The sequence below is a fragment of the Electrona antarctica genome, assembly GCF_951216825.1.
Source record: "Electrona antarctica genome assembly, chromosome: 7".
Classification (NCBI taxonomy): domain Eukaryota; kingdom Metazoa; phylum Chordata; class Actinopteri; order Myctophiformes; family Myctophidae; genus Electrona; species Electrona antarctica.
The window spans coordinates 8,163,948-8,189,740 of record NC_136812.1 but is presented as its reverse complement, the minus strand read 5'-3'; the positions used below and the strand labels follow the sequence as shown (position 1 = coordinate 8,189,740).

At 42.2% G+C, this 25,793-nt stretch overlaps 1 protein-coding gene across 1 annotated transcript; it reads left to right on the top strand.

Annotated features, from left to right (window-relative positions):
• Positions 1-605: 605 nt before the first annotated feature.
• On the top strand, positions 606-14,293 carry rgs8 (regulator of G protein signaling 8; the record flags this gene model as incomplete). The annotated part of the gene is made up of 4 exons (XM_079505052.1): positions 606-706; positions 2,026-2,087; positions 11,622-11,788; positions 14,099-14,293. 4 exons carry the CDS (start codon positions 606-608, stop codon positions 14,291-14,293), a joined length of 525 nt encoding a protein of 174 aa, XP_079361178.1.
• Positions 14,294-25,793: the final 11,500 nt, after the last annotated feature.

Sequence of the window (25,793 nt, the reverse complement as noted above, 5' to 3'; positions counted from 1 at the left end):
GGAGAGGGACGTCTGGAGCTCTCTGGTGGAGCTGTTGCCCCCGCGACCCGACTACGGATAAGTGGTTGAAGATGGATGGATGGATGGATGGATGGATGGATGGATGCATCCATCCATCCATCCATCCATCCATCTTCAACCGCTTATCCTAGATACCTGGCCTTTACAGGGTCACTTGGAGTTCAGTGAAAGTGAGGCTGTGACCGAGGGTACCTGCTATGTGTGGTTAGTCTCACGTTGCCAGGCTGTGACCGAGGGTACCTGCTATGTGTGGTTAGTCTCACGTTGCCAGACTGTTCCCTCTAGCAATTTTCAAATGCTTCCGTCATACAGTCTGGAGCAACGGAAGCTCTATCATGATACAGCCGCGCAAATTTATCCTAATATAATAAGAAATCACCTAAGCATATATAGCTTGTTGCTTAGCAGAAGAGGAAATACAAAAATAAAATATAAAATGTGTAAAATGTAATGTTTTCATCAATCTCCACCTGCAAGTGGCAAGTGCTAAACAATCAGAAACATTTTCAGAAATCGATTAATTTGGCAATGTAATTATTATTAATATTATTATTATTAATATGTCCCCCTGCAGAAGCAGCACCATGAAGACCAGACTCGGCTGTCTGTCCATCAAGTCCGACTCCTACAATGACTTATCTGAGTTCCAGCCGTCCAGCCAGGAGGCTGCAGCCAGGTGTCAGAAGTGAGTCTGACATGCATGGCACACACCGCTCCAGTGTGGATGATAGGGCATTAAGCAACTATAGTCGACTGTTCAACTAGTCGGCTAGTAAATCCACTAGTCCAGGGGTTCTCAACCCGTGGGTCGCGACCCCTCGGGGGGTCGCCAAATTATTTTAGGGGGTCCCCAAATTATTTTCAAAAAAGAAAAAAAAAAAAGGTTTTTTTTAAAATTTTATTTTCACGATTTTTCTAAAATAGCAGACCTACAAGCTCATAGCGCGCCACTCGGTGGCGCGCTATGAGCTTGTAGATCTGCTATTTTTCAATAGCTAAATTATAACATAATGCTTAAAACACCAACAGGGGTTCCCGCCCAAAATGGGTTAAGGTTATTGTAGCAGTCAATTTATATTGGGGGTCGGGAGGGGGCGGGGCGGGGGTCCCGAAACATTGCCAAAGCATTTCCGGGGGTCCCCGGCCAAAAACGTTGAGAACCACTGCACTAGTCGACCTTGTTGATACTAGTTGACTACCGGTAGTTGATCAGAAAAAAAAAAAAAAGTTTTTGTACTTTTGTAGGCCTCAAGATCAAGTAGATTATAGTTATAGTCACCAATGTACACAGTTTTTAAATATACAAAAATGTATTTCCAAAAAAATAAAAAGTATTTTTTTACTTAATAGGTAGTTAAACAACTAGTCGACTAGTCAACTAGGCAACTAGTCAACTAGTAAAAATAACTAGAAGTGAATGCCCTAGTGGATGATACTTCTGATTTAACCCTAGAACACTAAACATGTTTTTATGTCACCCCATAACTAAACACGAGTATATTTTACCCAATGTCAAATATTCCATGAAAAATATTTCTCATATTGAAGTATACAGCATGGCAACTTGAGGTACTCTCCTTGAATATTGCATCATGACCTTTCACACACACACACACACACACACACACACACACACACACACACACACACACACACACACACACACACACACACACACACACACACACACACACACACACACACACACACACACACACACACACGAAAAATAGATGTCATAGGAGGGCAAGTCCATTGTGGCTTGTGGGTATACATTTTTCTCTATCACACTATCACTAAATGCATCCGAACACCTGCCTGTCTTTGATTGAGGAATATAGTATATATTTTGTATTGTAAATCATAAGATATAATTTAGCTATCGTGTTATTAATTATTCTATGATTGTTAAAATGAACAGGTGAGATTTGCATCTCTATTAAATATGCACAGAAACAGTGCTTTGACCTCTTCCAAATCGTCTTGTGTGTTTGATTCCACCAGAATGTCGACAGATGAGGTCGAGCGATGGGAAGAATCTTTGGATGTCCTCCTCTCACACAAACGTAAGTGAAAAATAAATTATTGGGCTCATTCTTTGTATAGGTGTTATTAAAACATTTCTACCCAAATAGTCAGAATTTATCTTACCTTTATTAGTGTGGTTGCCCTAAAGGGCAACCAGACTATTGTAATTGTAACACTTTATTAGTGTGGTTGCCCTAACAGGGCAACCAGACTATTGTAATCGTAACACTTTATTATTATTTCTAGAGTAACCCTAAACTTCAGACTACTACTCCTCCCACAGGATCGATAGCTTGTATTTTGTTAAGAGAAATGTTGTATTGTTTAATTGATATGAATTTATTAGTGATTTAAATTTCCCCATTGACATGAATGGGAAAGTGCGAAAAATCACATTCAAGTATTTTTTCCTCAGAGACTGTAAGGGCTATAGTTACAAAACTTGGAGGGGAGGTTCATAATAATTACTAAAATTAATTAACTTATAATGTTATCGGTCGGCCTCATGGTGGCGCTATAACAGCCCACTTTACGTTTTGGCTTATAACTCTTGAACCATAGGTCGTAAAATCAAAATATTTTTTTCCCTGGATTTCTTGGGTTATGACGCATCTCCCCATATAGGCCAAGCCCATTTGCCTCATGATAGATTTTCCGCCATTTTGAATTTTCTCCAAAACACACTTTTGGCTCCTCCTCCTACAGATTTTGTCCAAATCTCACAAAAATCAGCACACATGATCTCTCGACCTATCCGATTAAAACACCATGGGCAGAATTTTGGTAATGCGTATCGTTCGGCCGTAATCCTCGTCCGAAGTTAGTAGGAGGGGCCTATATCACAAAAAATGCCATAAATCACGAACGGAATGTCCAATCCATCCCAAATTTGAATCACATGTCGCGGGTGGTTGAATCAACCAAGTACCAAAAGCAATTCTATTTTCATCCATAGGGGGCGCCGCAAATGCGAGAAATGTAACCGTTTGTCGCAAAAACATGATTTTTGGGGGATAATTCCCCTCCGAATTACTTACGCATGATCGCAGGGGTGACGTGACATTGTAATTGGCTGGCAATATTAGTGGGAGGGGCATATGTAAGCCACTGCGGCAACCACACTTTGCAATTTTTTTTAAATTTCGACCTTTCCAGTTTATATTCATATTTGAATAGAAAAGAGAGGTCGCACACAATGCATCGCATCGCGACGCATTGTGAGCTTGTAGATCAGCTATTTTCAAATGGTCGAAATGTATATAGGGTTGAAGTGGTTACAGCAATGTATGTTTTTCTAATCAAAATGTAAATCTCCAAAGTAACTAGTAACTAAAGTTTTCAAATAATTGTAGTGGAGTAAAAGTACAAATGTTGGCTCTGAGATGTAGTGGAGTAGATGTAAATGTATTGGAAATTGGAATACAGTCAAGTAAAGTACAAATACCTCAAAATTGTACTTAAGTACAGTATTTGAGTAAATGTACTTAGTTACTTTCCACCACTGGGTTAACGGCAGGAGGATGAGTTAACAAAACGTCAACAAAGAGAGAAGTATATGACCAAGCTGTCCGTCTGATGACAAAAAAGATTACGAAAGAAAGGAGAGAGACAGAAGACACAGAAGTGGTCAATGTTATCCTCAACTTCATATTGACATCTGTTGTCCAGATCATATCTCACACCAGGGCTGCAGGGCTGAATCATTCAGGCCGCGGTAGTCAAGTCATACACCCAGCATTTCATATTCTGCATTTTAAGTGTTGCAACACTTATACATACACGTGTGGGGATTGAAAAACCATAAAACCTGGGTGATCTACTGTATGCTATCAAATTGTATGTTTATTCACGCAGCATAGTACTGTACAGAATGAATGATACATTCTCTGGCTGATTTTAGTTTCTACCCTTCTAAGGACTAGCTGAGACCCCAACTTTTAGAACCAATGGTGTAGTGACGGGCGGGAACCCCTTTTGGTGTTTTAAGAATTATGTTATACTTTAGCTATTGAAAAATAGCAGATCTACAAGCTCATAGTGCGGCACCGAGTGCCGCGCTACGAGCTTGTAGATCTGCTATTTTTGAAAAATCGAGAAAATCTGGTGCAAATCTTTGAATATATATTCTGTCAGAGCGATCGTTTTTAACTCAATCTTTGCTTCATGGGGGATCCCTGGAACAACATATTTTCAGATGGGGGTCGGCGGCCAATTACATATATTTTTGGGGTCCTTGACATGAAAAACTTTAAGAACGACTGACATAGAAAACTGTCAGGATTTAGAAGACATTTGCAGAAACGTCTTCAGGTCTAAATGGGTTAAGAGCGTACCGGACCGCATCTCCATGATATGATCTACTGCACCACGGATATGTCAACATGAAGTCGAAATGAGTCATAGTTCTCTCTTTTTGTATCTTTTTGTCATCAGTTTCCTCCTTTAAGTGAAAGAAAAGTAGTGTCAAAATATCTTTTGTATATTCGGTTTCAAAACAGGCCGTATGCGGGTATAGTAGCTTTTCGTGCTGGGGCCCTTTACTTTAGAATCATATGATAGACTGACTGATCAGCTGGTTATGTTCTTTCACCACTTTATTATGTGTATATGTAACAATACATAACATTATATGAGAGCCGCTATAATTAAGATTTCCAGGGTGAATGCCTCTGACTTAATTGGCCTAATTTTCTACAGTGCCACCCTGCTCTTTGGGCCCTGCAGGGCTTGTGCCCAGAATTTCCCATTCAGGAATCCAGCTCTGACATATCCCCAAAGCTAGTTAGTGCAACCAGTCTATTGTAATTGTAACACTTTATTAGTGTGGTGGCCTATGGGCAACCATACTATTGTTCCCCTTACCTTTTCTTTTCATTCATTAGTGTGGGCAACCAGACTATTGTAATGTAACACTTTATTTATTATTAGTGTGGTTGCCAGACTATTGTAATTGTAACACTTTATTTTTACTGGAGTAAGACTTTTTTTGAAACGCTACTCCCACAGTTTTGACTGTAGGCACTTGAGCCATGTCAAATCGACGACTTCATCGGGAATGGTGTGCTTGCTCATTGCTAAGAGAAATGTTGTATAGTTGAATTGATATTTTGTGGGCTCGCAACAGCGAGCACACACTAGTTATTGCCAGTTTATATTTATTATTATTCATTATTCCGCCACTTTTTTCGTACTCCTACTACTTTCACACACTTTATGCTAGAAATTTAGTTCAAACTTCAAACTGTTCAGCTCTTTGCAGTTGTGTGCGCTTACATTTAGATTTTTACAATTGTTTATACTTTTTTAACTTTTAAACTTTTTTTTACATTCTTTATAATGAGAGTCGATGGGAGAAACGTCCCATTTTTCACAGTTGACTTTTTTGTGCTCTTATTACTGTCATACTTTCACTTTGAAACTCCATTCAAACTTTAAAATGTTCATCAATCTTAAAATATTTAACTTTATTTATAAAATGTTTCTCTCATAGACAATGTATGGGATTTAATCTCTAAATCAACCTCACTTTTGCAGCCTCATTACTCTGGCATACTTTGTCGTAGAAACGTGATTTAAACTTTAGCTAGCTCACACGACTGTGGACTTTTTCGTGGTTCAAACCGTATCCGAATATGTTACACGTTTTTTCCGAAATCGCAGTTCAATCACAGGCCGTATCGCCTAATTAGTGCGCCCTTAGAGTGCGGGGCCTCCTTGAGTAGAGTGTGGAAACTGAAATTTCATCCATAGGGGGTGCCACAAATTCGAAAAATGTAACCGTTTGTCGCAAAAACATGATTTTTGGGGGATAATTCCCCTCCGAATTACTTACGCATGATCGCAGGGGTGACGTGACATTCTAATTGGCTGGCAATATCAGTGGGAGGGGCATATGTAAGCCACTGCGGCAACCACACTTTGCAATTTTTTAAAATTGCGACCTTTCTAGTTATTCATATTATTCATATTATTATTATTATTATTATTATTATTATTATTATTATTATTATTATTATTATTATTATTATTATTATTATTTTAACCCATTCTGGGCGGGAACCCCTTTTGGTGTTTTAACTAAGCATTATGTTATACTTTAGCTATTGAAAAATAGCAGATCTACAAGCTCATAGCGCGCCACCGAGTGGCGCGCTACGAGCTTGTAGGTCTGCTATTTTTGAAAAATCGTGAAAATGCGCCACAGATCTTTGAATATATATTCTTTCAAAGTACTGACTTATTCTGTGCTTGTAATATATTTATTCTAATTTGACAACCTATACTAAGACATGTCTGGCACTGGGTGCCTTGGAAAGTGATCTATTCTACAGTTATAAAAGGTTATCCACCCCTAGCTGGTCTAAAGGATCACCACTGACACCTTCGCAACCATTAGTAAGAAAAGAGCTACTCAGATCAGACTTTGTGTTCCATTTTTCACACCCCATGACAAGTCAATTTGTGCAGTCGATTTTCCTCCCTTCAATCCCTACAGTAATTCTTAAAGAACCCATTTCTGGTTAGAGACTACCTACCGCAGTGCACAATGAGTCAGCTACGACCTTCCTCTTGGAGAACATGGACACTCTGTACACAAAACAATTGCTCAAACAAATGCACATGCAGTACATACTGTACATTATACACACAATGCCATACAGAAACTGAATCACACTGCACCAATTGACAATGTTGTCAAATAATGGCATTGGCAGCCAGGCTGCTGTGTGATGCTATATCATCATTTGAAACCAAGCTCTCTGCTTTCTCTGCTTTCTCTGAAACAACACTGTAATCTAAACACATCTGTGCTACTGTATACTAAGTGAAATAGCTAGGAACAGTCCGTGAGGATCAATATGTCCCTGTGATGCCAGGGGACCTCATGTTTATGTATTGTCTTGGGATATGTTTTTCTGTGCTGTGTTGTTGTAGGTGTTTTGAACAGACCTGTGAAGACGAATATCCCTTAGGGGACAACAATAACGTTTATTATTATTATTAATTAAGTTTGGCGAGGTAAAATGATTGACATTGAGAAGTATTTCTAAAACAGTTTTTAACCCAGGACTTTAGGACTGAGGCAGAAGTTGTCTGGAAAAAAAACAGAAAAGTGTGTATGTGCGTGTGCGTGTGCGTGCGTTTGGAAGGGGCACCACACATAACATGCAGTGTAAATACACCGGATTTAGCAAGAATGCGAGTTTCCATCCGTATACCGGTAGTCTGAATACAGAAAACAAGAAACATTACAAAACTAGAAAAAGTGCCCTTCTGGGCACAGGTCTCCACCAGGAGGATAGGACTGTGCGAGATGTTTGGCAAAATGTTTAAGAGTAATATAAACATGTTTGCCTTTGATGGCAATTGGATGATTTGAGGCATTTTGTTCCAAAGATGTGTTTTGCAAAAATCAACCTGTTGGTGGCGCTATAACAGGCCAATGTGAAAAGGGTGGGATATATTCCTCAGCCTAGTAAGAAAATGTGTGAAAGATTTCACGTAAATTGCATGCTGTGTTCATGATTTGAGGTTTTTGTTCAAAACGGGGCAATCTTGCAAACTGTCAAAGCCAATTATAGCCAATTAGGATGGAATATGAAATATCGGACAGATCCAACTTGATCACATGACCATAGAGATACTGTGTAACGATTTGTGAGATTTTTGGACAGAATCTGGAGGAGTAATATCAAAAAATGTGTTTTACAAAAGTCGGCCTCCTGGTGGCGCTATAAAAGGCAGATGTGGAAAATGCAGGTCAAAGGTTTGTCCTTGGCCTCTAGGGAGTGTGCATGCAACGTTTCACGCAGATCGGTGCAGTTTTAGGTAAAAAATGTGAAAAGCTGCCTCATGGTGGCGCTATAACAGGCCGTTCTGGAAAATGCGGGGCAGAGGTTCATCGTTGGCATCCAGGGAGTGTGTGTGCAAAGTTTGGCATCGACCGGGTTAACGGTGCCGGAGATTAGCTGGTAACGGACGGACGGACACACACACACACACACACACACACACGGACGGACGGAGTGCAAAACATACTCTCTCCCCATGCCTTCGGCCTGGTGGAGACAAAAATCACATGTAAGCATTACCAAAAGGGTACAAACAGAAGGAGAAAGAAAAAGGCCTAGACAAAGCAGAGCTTGGAGGAGCCCAGCCCAGCCAGCATCAATGAGATCCAGGCCAAGATCTGCTTTCTCATGGAGAAAGACCATTACCACTACCCTACCCACGCTTCCTCAGGTCAAAGATGTTCCCGGAACATTGTCAATGCAGGACACACTCACAAAGCCAGCGAAGGTCTGTCTGACACACGTTCTGCTGAGGGGGCCCCTGAAGGACATTATGAACAATCAGTCATCCTCTGACATCTCGCTACAACAATAGAAACCCCCACTCCATGGACGAAGCCACCCACAGCCCACGGACCACTTCTCTCAGCCCATGCACGACGTGCAAGTGCCACCCTATTTCCCACAACTACAGCTTAGTGCTCGGACAAGGTTGTAAGCTTACCATCCTGCCCGCAACATCTTCACCTTTTGTGCAGTAAGCATACATTGCCTTCATACATTCATACATTCCAAGGAAACTTTGAGAAGGAAAGGAAATGGTCACTTGGACACTTTGGACACAATGGACACTTTCATGGACACTTTCATGGGGGCCAAACTCACACCGGAAGTGCAATGAATACATGGCAGTGAATGGAGCCGGCTGGACCAGCTCATAACAAACATTATTTCTGAACAATTAAGACCGTTGTCATATAATCGGGGGGCTGTCGCTCTGGTTCAGTCTCTATCCTTTTAATATGGCTGACCGTCATAATCATCACCATTCACCACTTTAGGCCCCTCCGCCTTTTTCTCTCAGTCCAACACAGATTGGACTGATTCATTTTTTCTCTCCAAATTGAGTTAATAGCACATGCAGACTCTTCACATACTAACTAGAGCATGTCTGAAAAAAGTGTCAGAGCTGAAATCGACATGTAAATATTAAATAAATGCTTGAACAGCATGTAGCTACTGTAGGTGTAATGTTAGAGACCACAGAAGTGAAACTTTCAAGCCTGTTTTTTCAACTCACTGACATTACTCTATAAGCCATATCTCCAAAACTGGTGGGTCAAACTGAACAACCAATATGTCAATTTGCCTTCATATGACATGATAAAACGAAAATTCAAAAAAACCCAATGTCAGTCCCTCAGTCAAATTTGGTCACAATTATATCAAAAGTATTAACAAGAGCGTATATGATTAAATAATAACTACTGTATCATCTGTATGTCAGATCAACTGTAGTCTTGTGTTGCCAGACTGTTGCCTCTCACAATTTCCAAATGCTTCCATTCCATCATACAGTCTGGAGCAACGGCAGCTCTATCATGAGTAAAATATAAAGCGGAAGTGGAGCCTCCTCCCCACTTCCGTTTCGTCTTTACAGTCGCGCACATTTATCCTAATATAACTAGAAATCATCTAAGCATAATGCTGCTTAGCAGAAAAGGACATAAAATAAAATAAAATAAAGATATTTTAAAATATATTTTTTCCGTGAACGGCAGCTTCCTTACTGGGATTTCAGAAGGTGTAGTTCCAGACTCTAATTCGGAGATTCGGAGATTGTGAAATAGTTGTCTGGCTATACACAAGACTAGATCAACTGGAACACTGGTCATTTTCCTGAGAAGTATAATGGTTTTGGTTTTGGACATACAAGGTTTCCACCCGACAGCAACGATAGGCATTAGGCCATTCAGGGCGGACGTCAACATTTTAAAAAAAAGTCTTCTGAAAGAATATAATATTCAAGTATTTGTGCCACATTTTCACGATTTTTCAAAAATAGCAGACCTACAAGCTCGTAGCGTGCCACTCGGTGGCGCGCTATGAGCTTGTAGATCTGCTATTTTTCAATAGCTAAAGTATAAAATAATGCTTAGTTAAAACACCAAAAGGGGTTCCCGTCCAGAATGGGTTAGGCATGTGCACGCACCACTCATGTGTACACGATAGGCATTAGGCATGTGCACGCACCACTCATGTGTACGCATAAGTAACATAATGCGAGCAATAGGCACATGATGTCATTGCTTGGCGTTCCCAGGTTAGGACATACAGTGAGTAGAGAATGTTCTCGCTTTTAAATTTAAATTTGATTTGCCTGGGCCCTGACTTGATTTAAACCATCATCACACTTCCTGCGCTCACCTCCTTCCTCGCTTTGTCGCTAACCGTATTGTCACCACTGGCCCTGAGCTAAATAGCCTGTGTATATATACACCGGTGGTGTACTCAACGTGGGGCCCCCCAGGGGTCATTGAGGCGGTACGTGTGTTAATAATATAGCATCAGAATCAGTTTAACCACTTTAAACCTACATTATACACCAGCCAATCTACAAGCTCACAATGCTTTGCGAGGCGATGTGTTGTGCAGCTTGTGGATCTGCTATTTTCCAAAGATCGTGAAAAATGTAACATACATGACATAAATCTTTTCCCTGGCATGAAACATTTCCAGATGCGAGTGCATCACCTTTGCGTTTGAGTAAATGGTCCTACGGTCCTCCCCTCCTAGTAGCAGTAGGGGATAAAGTAGCTCTGGTCCATAGCTCTAATGTATTTCATTTAGAGCTATGTTACTGTCAACTTCCGGAACTCGCATGAATGCAGACCAGCCTCTCGTCTTTAGCGTAAATAAAAAGAACGTTTTTGCTACTCACCAAAACAAAGGCGGGTTGTGTCATTAGAAAGCCTACTTTCCTTAGTGGATGCACTCGGAGCCCCCCACCACACGTATAAACGGTACTTTTTGGCCAGAAAGGGATTTTTTTTCACCGGAGGAAAGATATTCTGTATGAGGCAATTCTCTGGGCAATATCAGTAGAGGGCGCAGCGGAGTAACTAAAAGTATTTTTTTCCGGTGAAAATAAAATCCCCTTTTGGCCAAAAAGTACCGTTTCATTCGTTATTCTTCTGGATAGTGCATTTAAATGAGAATGGCCAGTAATTGTTAATTGTCCTTATTTGCAATTTGCAAAATGGAAAATTAAATTAAATATAAGTTTTCTTTCTTATTAGACTATACAGCACTTTTTTGGAGTAAAGTTGCTCATTTCAAGTTACATTTCTGTATGGAATTGACAAACCCTTTGTAAAGCAAACCCGTTCAGAAGCAAAAAGATGTGTAAACAGCATGCCAGCATGACACAGGCCATGCAGTAGATAAACATGCCCTCCCTCCTTGTTATCCTTGAATGATCAAAACATAAGTAAGGCTTTGGCATAAGTGTTGTGCGATGACTTATTTGTGTTCCATTCGTGGGAGACGTTTCCTGTTTCCGGGAACAATCAGGGCAATATCTGTGTAGAATGCACATTAGATTGTTGCACGCTCCGCATGACCGAATACTGGAAAGAACACCATGAAAACACCATGAAAGAAGTAGCACAGCAGCAGCAGCCACGCTGTGCTGCTTGGAACATGCAGTGCCATGATGTGATGTGTGTGTTACCGCCTCGCTCCCTCTCTCACAGTACCTGATTCATGTGTCCATTCCAGATGGCCTGGCCACCTGGAGGGCTTTCCTCAAGACCGAGTTCAGTGATGAGAACATCGACTTCTGGATGGCCTGTGAGGAGTATAAAAGGATCAAGAACCCTGCCAAGCTGAGGGCAAGAGCCAACAAGATCTACAAGGAGTTCATCGAGATCAAGGCACCCAGAGAGGTACAGTAGGGGTGTGCGGCTATAGAGCGTCACAGTCCCGCCCCCTCGAGAGACCCGGAAAAGAAATCCCCGTTCATTTTCCTCATAGACTTTTCAGAAAGTATTTATTTAAAGACGTTTACGCCACGTTCAAAGCCAACTCTTGTCGTGACAAATCATGACAACAAATAAGTAGAAAGAAGAAGAAAACTTTTTTGGTTGTTTTTCTTCTTTGTAATTATTTGTTTGGTCCAAAATATTGTGTTTGTTGTCATGATTTGTCACGACAAGAGTTGGCTTTGTAGGACGCTTATAAGGTCTTTAAATAAATACGTTTTGAAATGTATATGGGAAAAATGCATTGGGAACTATTTCCTGGGCCTGGCATGAAAGGGGGCGGGACTGCAACGCTCTATTGCTTATTATGAAAGTAATTACACAATTAGCCCTTCACTAAACCCCACCCCAAAAACCGATGGTCCAATGCCAATCCAAATAGTTTAGCAACCGTTGCTATGCTGGACAAGCTTTCGTCACCTCATAGCTGTCAGTGTTATTTTGCAAGGCTGTGTTGTTGAACACATACACGGCTTAACATCGGGAAAGTTGGGAGGCATACTATGGTCCGACGGAGCATTGGTTCGACGGACCAAACACATGCACTCGGGAAAGTTACACAGCTGACCCACCCAGGTGATGGTAATAATACTAACTAGAAAAAGTGCCCTTCTGGGCACAGGTCTCCACCAGGAGGATAGGACTGTGTGAGATGTTTGGCAAAATGTTTAGGATTAATATAAACATGTTTTTGAGGCATTTTGTTCCAAAAATGTGTTCAAATCAACCTGTTGGTGGCGCTATAACAGGCCAATGTGAAAAGGGTGGGATATATTCCTCAGCCTAGTAAGAAAGTGTGTGAAAGATTTCACGTAAATTGCATGCTGCGTTCATGATTTGAGGCTTTTGTTCAAAACGGGGCAATCTTGCAAACTGTGAAAGCTAATTATAGCCAATTAGGATGGAATATGAAATATCGGACAGATCCGACTTGAGCACATGACCATAGAGATAGTGTGTAACGATTTGTGAGATTTTTGGACAGAATCTGGAGGAGTAATATCAAAAAATGTGTTTTACAAAAGTTGGCCTCCTGGTGGCGCTATAAAAGGCAGATGCGGAAAATGCAGGTCAACGGTTTGTCCTTGGCCTCTAGGGAGTGTGCATGCAACGTTTCACGCAGATCGGTGCAGTTTTAGGTAAAAAATGTGAAAAGCTGCCTCATGGTGGCGCTATAACAGGCCGCTCTGGAAAATGTGGGGCAGAGGTTCATCGTTGGCATCCAGGGAGTGTGTGTGCAAAGTTTGGCATCGACCGGGTTAACGGTGCCGGAGATTAGCTGGTAACAGACGGACGGACACACACACACACACACGGACACACGGACGGAGTGCAAAACATACTCTCTCCCCATGCCTTCGGCCTGGTGGAGACAATGACCACCACAATGTCTTACCGTGCAACATGAAAACCCCTGTCGGCGGTTGTAAAAAGTTGATTGTTGGATACTGTTTCTCCCTCTGTCATTTCCTCATATTTCTAAATTATTTAAATCATGTCATGCTGCACATTTGTCCAGTACATACTGCATGCCTGGTTGACTAGATTTAGAAGACATTTTGATGCTATTGCTACTGAAATGATCGATTATTTATATATGGAGAAATCCCGTAATTTTACATGCATCTCAATGGGGAGAAGAACAGCTTGCCCCGTCTCTTTGCTGCTAACGTGCCTATTGGACAAGGACGGGTTGGGGAGGGACTTAGCAAAGGGCTAATTCCCTATGTAAAATGCTCAAATCACCTTGACTATGAACTATGAACTAGCATAATAAAGGCTATTTTATACTGTACTGTATTTCATACAAGCCTGTGTCGTGTTGCTCGATAGCACAATGAAGTCTGAACTCTACTGGCTTTGAGAGCACACATGTGAATTAAGCAATATTACACGAGAGGGTGATCTTTATCGTTAAGGGTGATCTTTATCGTGCATTAATGACGATAAAGAACACCCTCGAGTGTAATATTTCAATTATAACAGTTACCCTTAATACTAAGATAATCTCTAAAAAAAACTAGCTAGCCTAGCAACCCTGGTGTGCTGCGCTCTGGGAGAACAGATGAACAGATGAACAGGTGATTTCTTTGTTTTGATTAGCCGTTCCTATAATGTCGTTTAAGCACGGCTGTTTTCAACCAATCAGATTGCTTCCTCGAAACGACCGGTTGTATAATTGTCATTTGTTCCCCGTGCATGTCATCATGGCAGCTGAATATTGACTGCCGCACCAGAGAGGAGACAAAGCAGAGCTTGGAGGAGCCCAGCCCAGCCAGCCTCAATGAGATCCAGGCCAAGATCTACTTTCTCATGGAGAAAGACTCCTACCCACGCTTCATCAGGTCCGAGATGTACCGGGACATTGTCAACAGGAAACGCTCACAAAGCCAGCGAAAGTCTGTCTGACACAGGTTCTGCTGAGGGGGCCCCTGAAGGACATTATGAACAATCAGTCATCCTCTGACATAAATGCATTCTCAATTCACTGTGAATCCCAAAGCTTTTTGTGCCCTTACGAGGAATATCAATGGGCAAGTCAAAATCTGAAGGTGCACCTGTATTCAAAGCAAAAGTAGCTGAAGTTATACAAGCTCACAACAATATTGCAGGCTTGTATATTGGCTATGTTTTGCTATTGCAAATGTGTGTGTGTGTGTGTGTGTGTGTGTGTGTGCGTGCGTGCGTGCGTGCGTGCGTGCGTGCGTGCGTGCGTGCGTGCGTGCGTGCGTGCGTGCGTGTCATTATAGGCAAACATTTTATCCTATAATGACATGCCCAAAATAGGGATGCCAGATTGGAAGTGATTAAAATATCTACAGTATTTTTAGGGTATAGAATTTGCCTGTGTATTGAGAAATTAAATGTCAACTCAAAGTTATGATATAGTACATTAAAGAATATATATAATGTACAGTTGTATATATTGCAATAATCATGTGTGAATTCCACAAAAGCTCGAGGCACACCTACTTGTCTCACAGAACACAGTTTAGGAACCATTGAACAAATTCCAACCAAACATACAGGATACAAATGATCAAACAATATGCTTGACGTTTTTCTTTTCTCTTGTGGATGATTCTTTTAGATAGCACAGGCTTGATTCTTTTAGATAGCACAGACTTGATTCTTTTAGATAGCACAGGCTTGATTATTTTAGATAGCACAGACTTGATTATTTTAGATAGCACAGGCTTGTGAACTACACTGTACAGAGAAGGAGATTGGAGGTGAAAAGTCATAATTTCTCCAGAATGAGGTCACTGTTTTTTCATCACTCACTCCAGGAAACTGGAGTGAGTGATGGGAAATGTACGTTTTCATAGTAAATGCGCCCTGCAGTTGCAATTCATATAAATGGAAAAGCACATATAATGTGGGCATTTAGGCATTATGTACACCTCCAGACTGAGTTGCCTATCCAGGGCTGTGTAAGTCATGAGTTGCGGCCATCAGGGCACAAGGAGGCTGGGGGGGATAGCATGGAATTCAAATGTGGGGTTGAGTGGATGCTGCGTTTATGATACAGTATAGGGCATTTTTAGTATGAAATAGGCCCAGCCCACACATTTCTTTAATCCATTTTGACCTGAGATCAGATTCTAAAAATGTCTTCTACATCCTGACAGTTTTCTGAAAAAGCTATGTTTCTATGTCAGTAGTTCTTCGATTTTTCAAAAATAGCAGACCTACAAGCTCGCCACTTGGTGGCGCGCGCCTATGAGCTTGTAGATCTGCTATTTTTCATTAGCTAAAGCATAACATAATGCCCGCCCAAAATGGGTTAAGCCACTTAAAGGCAAACATTATGCGTCAGTTTGACGCTCATTGTCAGATGACTCCAGGTAAAATAAATTACCTAATTTGGTGATGATATTTTTAACACGTGTAGTTTCTTTCAGAAGGGGAGCGAGTGACACAGGCGTTAACGGATCACCGACAGGTTTGCTCCCCAAGGTAGCGTGAAAAAAAAAGAAGCTCATCAGAATCCAGGTCTAGTCGCCCGCGTGCGTATGCGTGAAACAAGCACTCCGTGCAACAATTTCACGGGGCCGCGTCCGTGAAAATACGCTTGCGTAATAATCGCCCCTGGACTTCTCCGCGCGTCCAAAATAAACACATGTGTAGCCACGCTACACCAGGGTTTTCACGCACAAAACGCGCGCGTTTACCCTAAGCGCGTGTGTTGAATTAAGGTCCAGTCCCATTTTAAAAAACGCACGCGCGAGAAAAGCCTGGTGTAGCTTGGCCGTCAGTCACATGTCTGAAAAGGCCTAACGGCCAAGCTACACCAGGCTGTTCTCGCGCGTTTACCCTAAACGCGCGGCGCGCGCGTGCGTTTTTTTTAAATAGGACTGGACCTTCATCACATGCGACTGCAGGATATGTGTACTGATTTCTGTGAGTTGAGTTGTGGACTACATCTGTACGAGTAGTAAAAAAAATTCTGAAAAATATGAAAAACAATAAATAATAGAAAAACAACAAAAAAACACAATTACAGTACATAGCCTAGAACAACGGTATATACAGTACATAGCCTACAATAAAAAACTGTCCAAATGTACTACATGTCAGACAGGCATTTGTGATTTGTGAATAAAGCATGACCTATTGACTTTAATTGAAAACTGACTCAAATCACTGACTCATACTGTATTATATATATATATATATATATATATATATATATATATATATAGAGAGAGAGAGAGAGAGAGAGAGAGAGAGAGAGAGAGAGAGAGAGAGAGAGAGAGAGAGAGAGAGGAGAGAGATTATCTTGAGCTCAGCATGGAGATTTCAGACATGACACGATCAGGTTCAGCTGTGAGCAAGCGAGAGGATACATTAATATGATTTATAAATAATTCTCCACAGGGGGGGGGGGGGGGGGGGGGGGGACTAGAGGGAGGGACTAGAGGAGAAGAGATCCAGTAAAAGACAAGTCATTTTATGCTTGGTTGCACACTGAAAATAGCAGATCTACTATTTTCAGAGTGCAGCCATGTGTAGCCTATAAAATCAGGCATAACGACGCCATCAGGGCAGCACCAAAACACATTTTAATAATGTAGACTGTGTAGACACTAAAACAAATCAGAATTCAGATGACTATAATATGACAAACTAAACGGAATTGTATTAAAAAAAGACTATGGCTAAAATTAAATCCAAATGATGCTGTCAAAATCAACACTGGTCCCCGGACCCCACTTTGGGAAGCAAAGTGGCACTAGATCTAGATCGAGTCAATAGTTCTGGTCTGATTTATAGCTTAGTTGTGACTGTAATTGACTGTGAAAGGTGCTCTATAAATAAACTTTACTTACTTACTTAGTTTGTCAGACCTGAAATGAGTGAAGGTTTAAGGTTTAAGGTTGGGTTTATTTGTCATTCCATCATACTGTATTTAAAAGAAATCAGGACATACATAGAGCACATGGACAGTTTCAATTGAGACCAGTGCTATAGAAATCGGTAAAAACTACAATTTAACACCTGAGTTGAAATAAAAAATAAATAACAGTTATCATAATATAAAGAATATAGCAACATAGAGTAACACAATATTTTGCATTATTTTTTTTATAAATCCTATAACCAGATGAAATTCACCAGACTGAGTCACTGCTTCCAAGAAAAACCAGAGATGAAACATCAAACATTTATGGTTGTTATTTCGTGCTGCCCTTTCAGTATCTGGGACACCAGTAATATGCCCACCAAGAAATCACATACATTGATTTTCTTGTTGCCGTAGATGCGTTTAGTCAGAATAGTCACAATGATGGAGAGCATGTTGAAAGTAGGACATCAGTCTACTCTGTATAGACAAAACCACACTGGCCTATCTGGGCCACTTCTAAACAGAGAACATAGTTTCATTGTCGTCGTGACGTGACTTCACTTCACTCACGCTAATCATGTGATATAATAATGAAGGTGAAGATGTCATGCTACTACTGGTTCAGTTGGTTACGAAACTCCTAATTCCAGTGAATGTAACAGAGCACTCGTTGAATACGCTGTGGCCCCTTTTGTCCACCGGGGTTGAACCGGTTCGGTTCTCAGTGTGCGTGCGTCTGTGTGAATTAGAGTTTCGTAAGCAACAGTCAATAGCACAACATTGCGTCATTATTTCCGGACACTTGCCGTGTTCTTCTCTCTCTCTTTCACACTCTCTTGTCATTGCCTATCCTGACCCTCTCCTCTCCTCTATCTGGCTAAGAAAGGCAACCTGTTAGCCGGCTCAATTCAATTAAGACACAACAAATATTGGCAGATATAGAAAAAAAAAATCACACCCGTGTGAACTGAGTGGTGCACCTACACAGTATGTGATGTCAGTGACGTCACATACTAACCATAGCAACCATGCTCGTTTTTTTGGTTGCTAACCATAGCAACCATGCTCGTTTTTTTGGTACAAACAAACACGGGACACGGGTACAAAGCCAGTTGTTGGAGTGGTTTGCACCACTCAAAAAGAAGAAATAAAATAAAATAAAATGTAGGCATATTAACCGATTCCATGCTGCTATGATAGGCGGTAACGTGAGGCTAGTGCCAGTGAAATGCACAATATAAACAAAGAAGAAGAGCCCTCATCCGGCCGACCCGGAAGTGATTGCCCTTCGTTTGGGCTCCAGGCTCGCTCACGGCCATGATCTTTATCTCAATCTGAGCCCTAAAATGCTTTAGATCACGTGCGTGAATATTCGATGACTACACACCATGGGAGGCTAACGATGGCTGCTACAAACGGTAAATAAAATACTATTAATTCTGGATTAAATTACATTAAACAAACCCGAGATATCTCGTGTTGGCAAAGGTGGTTGCGAGCACGAATCCCGAGACTTCGCGTGTGTGGCAAATATTGTGTTTAATGGCACATCTCAATTCAATTTAATGCAGGAGGCGCTATGAGCTATGAGTTCCTGCGGGTCTGGGGGGCGTTTAAAAACAGTAGGCCTGCATTACATACACAGGCTGACTTGAGGCAGGCAGAAAAAATGCATGTATGGAACATATCATACACGCGTCTGTGAACTCGTTTTGTCCACACATCCAATTTTGACTTAAAAGCATGCACTTTGTCGGCCACCTTAAAGACTGTTGTCATTTTCCCCTGGAGCGACAGGTTCAGTTCATTCAGTAAATATATCACACAAATACGCCAATTTTTGCGACCCAGTCTTCATCAGTGACGTGCTTTGCCAGGTCAGAGCCCTTCTCCGTAAGAAACTCTTGCAGCGGTTGTCGTAGTTCATACACTCTGTTAAGGGCCTTACCCCTGGACAGCCATCGAACCTCTGTGTGTACTGTGTAGAAGGAGCCGCTTGTGTTCGGCGTCCATCTCTTCACACATTTGCTTTCAAACAAACGTGTGTTAAGTGCGTGCGCTTTAATGAAGTTGATGACTTCACTCAGTACACAGTTCAACTCGGGGGATATTTTTTTAACTTGAGCATCTCTCGGTGTATGATGCAGTGAGTGGCCTCACAGTTCAGGGCTGCCTGTTTCAGTCTAGTTGTGAGGCCAGACAGGCGGCCAGTCATCGACTGCAGCACCATCTGTGCACACTCCAACACACAAAGCCCAATCCACTTTACCAGAAGCATTATTCATCCAAGGCTTTGAAGATTTCTTCTCCAGTCGTTTTTGTTGGGAGTGACAAAACACACTGCAGCACATCCTCTTGCAAATCTTCTTCATAAATATAACAGACGTACGCTAGTAATATTGCCTTATTTTCCACGTCAGTGGACTCTTCAACTTGAATGGCATACCATGGAGATGCGCGAATCCTTTCAAATAACTGCGTCTCAACATCCTCAGCCATGTCATCAAGTTTCCTTTTTACTGCGTTCAGAGAGAGGAATGTGTCCAGACTCGCCAAACATTTCTGGACAAATGTCCTGTGTTGATGGCAGTATCAAGGTCTCTCCAATGTCGAAAGGCTTCTTTAATTTAGCAATTCTATTTGCCACCAAATACGAGCATTTCAAAGCAGCTACATACTGTACAGTTACATTATGCAAATGAATAGGCCTATCACAAAATATGAACAATGTAACTAGGGGTGCACGATTATTAAATTCTAATAATCTCCGATTATTTGCAGGGTCATGTCTGCCGATACCGATTCTGACCGATTCCGATATTATACAGAGGACCACAATGGAAACAAACGGGCCTAGGCGGGGCTTGGCCCAAAGCCTGTTAATAAAGTATTCAATCAATCAATAAATAGCATTATACTCTTTTCCAAGTGTCTGTTTTCACAATTGAATACTTGAATACAGACTACTGAATGAGATGAGTACACAAATTAAATGTAGATTTCTTTATAATTTTTCTTTTTTTTTTGCTGGTGAAAACCGATTAAATAATAAATTTTAAGTTACAACAATTACTCTTGTTATTTTCAGTCTGACATCATGTTGCTGGGGTATAGGAGAAACACAAAGCCACTCAGGAGTTAATCAGTGACTTCCCCACTATGAGCTAATGTGGTAAAGGACCTTAATACGCTGAGTCTACTGTTGTTCATGCTTTTGTTGGAATAAGCAACACATGAGTACAGCAATCAATGTATTAATTGGCGTATTGTTGAAACTCTGCCCAGTGGGAACACACGTGCAAAGTTCCATGGCGTACTGTGCTATTGTTATAGTAGTCAGTGTGAAGCTCAACATATGTACTGTAGCCCTTTAGGCTGCTCAACAGTGCCACCCAACGGTATTATGTAACTGTCTGTACTCAAACAGACATAGGGACAGACACACATAGCTGTTCGTTGGAATGGTTAGGCACCCCAAAAAATTGCCACACTACACCAGGGGTTCTCAACGTTTTTGGCCGGAGACCCCTGGACATGCTTTGGCAATGTCTCGGGACCCCCGCCCCGCCCCCTCCCGACCCCCAATATAAATGGACTGCTACAATAACCTTAAACCATTTTGGGCGGGAACCCCTTTTGGTGTTTTAAGCATTGTTATAATTTAGCTATTGAAAAATAGCAGATCTACAAGCTCATAGCGCGCCACCGAGTGGCGCGCTATGAGCTTGTAGGTCTGCTATTTTTGAAAAATCGTGAAAATAAAATAAAAAAACAAAATCTTTTTTTTTTTTTTTTTTTTGGAAAATAATTTGGGGACCCCCTAAAATAATTTGGCGACCCCCCGAGGGGTCGCGACCCACGGGTTGAGAACCCCTGGTATACAGCAACATACACCCAATATCCTGCACTATGCAGAAACAAATGCACAGTATCAGTGTTGTTAGGTTATCGACAGAATGCACTGATATCAATACAGTGTCAACAGTATTATCACACTGTGTCACGTACTGAGAGAATGAGGCAGTATCGGTGCAGCATGACAGGGTCAGGAGTCAGGACAGACAACTTGGAGAGAATCAGATGCTTGCTGGGTGGCTCCCTGAAAAAAAATCACACCCGTGTGAACTGAGTGGTGCAAATCCCCCCCCCCCCCCCCCCCCCCCCCTCTCTCTCTCTCTCTCTCTCTCATTAGCAGGCAACAGTGCAATACTATCTCTCTGTCTCTGTTTCTGGCACAACAGCGCCCCTACTGGTACTCATGAGTCACACATGAGTCACACACAAATATAGGTTAACACGAGTCACAGGTCACAGACATTGCTGTTCCTTGGAGTGGTTGCACCACTCAAAAATCAGTAAAATGTGGGAGCCTATTTTGAAATATGTTCATGAGCTGAGATGATTCCCTGATCATTCTGACTGATTGTCCAGGCATTTGTAGAACGGTGAAAGGGTGCCTGACACCATGTGAAACCATAGGCTCTTAAGACCATTAGCAAGGTTAACGGCAGAACCAAGTTCTTAGCCAGGAAAGCACCGTTTCTGGACCCGGTAATATAGTCTTCGCTTATTAGCAAACTCGCTGGTTTTATATTGTTTCCATGGTGGTCTTACCAATAAAGCCCTAAAAGAGAAGCTACAGGTCTCTCAAAACAAGCATGTCAGACTGGTTTCGGGGCTCTGCAAGGGACCATGTTGGTAAAATGCACTTTCAGCGGTTGGGTTGGCTCCCTTTAGCGGCCAGGTCAGTTCAACTCCAACTGAACAAAGTGCATAGCGTATATCAACGTATATCAACAGCGCCCCTGAGTACCTTTGTAAACTTTTTCAGAAGCGCAGTGAAGTTCATTCCCATCTTACCAGAGCCAGCACAGCAGACCTGGACCGTGCCCACATTCACCACTGAAATGGGAAAACGTTCGTTTAGATTTGGAGGAGCAGTAAGCTGGAACTCGCTACCCCTGAATATAAAGAGCATCAGCAGCCATCTCCTTTTAAAGATAAGGGTCAAAGCATGGCTTTTAGAAAATGTTGCAGAATAGTATCATGTTTATTGTTTAACTATTAGCAATGAGATCACATGTATTTATGATGTGTAGGCAGTGTATAGCTCTTGATAGTGTAATTTATCGATTTAATTTTTGCCTGTATGAATGCAATGTCGTTTGTCCCAGTTTTTTTTATCCTTGCTGTAATTTGTTTTTCTTGCTTGACATCTAATAAAATCAAATCAACGGTGGCACGTAGGATGACGGATCGACTAGTATTCGTATAACTTTTTTCCAGCTTCCTCACTGTTCTCACTTCCATCACCTGTTCCACCAAATCCAGTCTTGCTCTTGCACCAATGACGGAGCCATCCTCTACCAGCAGGCAATTTGCAAACAAGAGTGCACTAGACATTACAGACTGATAGATCAACGGACTAACAGGATGTCAGACAAACGCATGCCCTCAGGCAACAAAGCTGGGGCCACTGACCTATGTAGCCGTTTTTCTCGAAATTACGGCTCAGATTGAGCTGGACTGAAGCCGACGTTAGCGGCTCTCAATACTAAATCATCGTTACCACGCAGTTAAAATATGAATGCTTCTGAAGATCACATTAGCTTTAGCCGATTCTCGCTAAATGTTTTTGGGGGACCGGAAACAGTCTTGTTTTCAAAGTGAAATAAAGCGCTGTCTATGGTGGCGGTAGCCGACAGCGTTTTAGGGGCGGTCAATGAGTTAAGATGCACGGATAGTACACAATCATGTACATTCATGCCCCAATAACCAACACACATGACTTTACTTAAATGAGAGGGGCCACCTCTAATACCAAAGGCCTGAACTAAATGAGAGGGGCCACCTCTAATACCAAAGGCCTGAACTTTCCTTTTATTTTTTATTTGAACGCCTCACTGCTTATCGTGGCTTATGACTAAGTTGACTTAGGACAGGGAAGCAGCCCCAGGGGAGATGCTACTGTCCATGGTGTACCGTGTTGACTTAGGACAGGGAAGCAGCCCCAGGGGAGATGCTACTGTCCATGGTGTACCGTGTTGCCTTAGGACAGGGAAGCAGCCCCAGGGGAGATGCTACTGTCCATGGTGTATCGTGACTTAGGACAGGGAAGCAGCCCCAGGGGAGATGCTACTGTCCATGGTGTACCGTGACTTAGGACAGGGAAGCAGCCCCAGGGGAGATGCTACTGTCCATGGTGTAGTTGACTTAGGACAGGGAAGCAGCCCCAGGGGAGATGCTACTGTCCATGGTGTACCGTGACTTAGGACAGGGAAGCAGCCCCAGGGGAGATGCTACTGTCCATGGTGTACCGTGTTGCCTAGAGACACACTTCACTGGTTACTGTTTAATACACAGTCACACTTCACTGGTTACTGTTTAATACAGAGTCACAGTGACCAAGGCACCGTGAACATCTGTCTGCCTGCATGGGCCCCCTGAGGGAAGGCAGATAGATGAGCGCACGCACGTGCGCACGCACGCACAGTAAGTGGGACCATTGACACGTGTTGAGAAAGAACCATTAAAATCACTAATCACGGGGCGGCGGTGGTTCAGGGGCAGAGTGCCTGGATGGGAACTGCAAGGTTGCCAGTTCAAACCCGGGCTCCCCCAGAGTTACTGTCGAAGTGTCCTTGAGCAAGACACTGAACCCCTAATTGCTCCCGATGTGCTAGTTGGTGCCTTGCATGGTTTCCGTTGCCATCGGTGTATGAATCTGTGTGTGAATGGGTGAATGTAATGCACAATCTCTGTAAAGCGCCTTGGATAAAGGCGCTATATAAATGCACCATTTACCATTTTTTTTACTATTACACAATTACTTATTCCATTTTGTGTCATACTGTATAATTGACAGCTGAGATTTTGTGAAAGCCACTTTCACCCCTGTTGTTGAGAGGCCGACACTGTAAATAGTTATGAATGGTTTCAAACTTCTAGTCTTAAGTCTTATAGGCTACATAATCTTTTCCTTGTATTTTACAAACCATGGATGTGGAGTGTTACTTTAATCTGGACTCTCTGACTTATAATAACACCTGTATAAGTTCCCTCCACAAACTTAAACACAGAATGCCTTCTTCAGGGCATTCCTGAGCTAATCATTAGATGACCGGGTCATCAGTCAATAGGAGACTCAGTAGGCGACTCCTATTGAGTCCAGAGACTCTGCCAGTCATCACATTATTGGCTTAAGGAATGCAAACAAATCTCCATGAATCCAAGGCTTCATGGGGTGTGTAACTGATGAATTGAAAATAAGCATCTCATGTTCGTGAACTACTCCTTTACCCTGTACAATTAAGTTAACCGCAAGGGGCCAGTGAGGCTATTCAACGTTGAAGCACTGGGCCCTAGTGGTAGGAGGAGGGACTACAGGCGGACCCGTGGATTCATGACCGGGAAACCCCGTGCAGCTGGGCTTTAACATTGAGCGCTCGGTTGCACTTCCGCATTTGACCACCAAAATGTGGTGGTCAAATGCGGAAGTAGACGTTCTGAGACGGTACTTCCGGCAGTCTTCCGGGTGCTTCAAAACGCCACTGAGCAACTTCCACTGACATGAATAGCTGGGGGGCGGAGCTTCGCGCCAGTTCAGTCTCTATCCTTTTATATACTATATGGTTAACCGGCAACCCATTAGCCTGATTAGCAGTCCACTCAGAGAGTAAGTACCCCGTGGAGAATACTTCCTTATAAAGCATATTAATTCCTCATTTCCCTTAATTACTCACAGCAGAACCTATGAAGGTGTGTGTGCGTGCGTGCGTGTGGTGGGGGGCAGTTGGCAGTGGCGTATCTACAATAAGGCGAGGGCAGGCATCTGCCTGTCCAAATCCATTCATGGCCTGGCCAAAATCCATACAATGAGAAAAAAAGAGATGACAAAAACAAGACCTGAGAACTATTAATGGACAGCTGATTGGCCGTTGCGGTACAGCGCGACCCTCAATCACCCATTGGAATGTAAATGCATGCCTTTCAGCCTTTGTATCCTACTCGTCTGGCAGGTATATCTCTTTGAAAACCTTTAGTGCTACGATTGTGCGCAGGGAGACGACAATTAACACATCTTGCCTGCCCAAAATGTAATTCTTGCCTGCCCAAAATGGAAACGCCACTGGCGGTTGGTTTCCCACAGACCTTTCAGACCACCACAAGCATCTTATTCCCTGGTAATAGAGGGTACAATTGAATGTTCCCTTGTATTTCTGTGCTAAAGAGATTAGGTAAGGCAGTGGTTGTCCTGTTCTGTTCCCCCTGCGGTACAGCCTCAATGTTACAGATGGATAAACTCACACGGATTGAGGCATTTATTACCAGTGGTTGAAAAAGTGCTCATATGTTTTATTTAAGTACATTTTGATGCCGATATACTTTTGTATTGAATTCCGGAGTATTTCCACATTGCAGTATTGATACTTTTACTTAAGTAAAACATGTACAAGTACTTTTTCCACCACGGAAACTAACACGGATTGAGGCATTGTATTACTACACATTAGATGGCCAACTACACAATGCCTGCATACTATTACTATCTCATTGTTG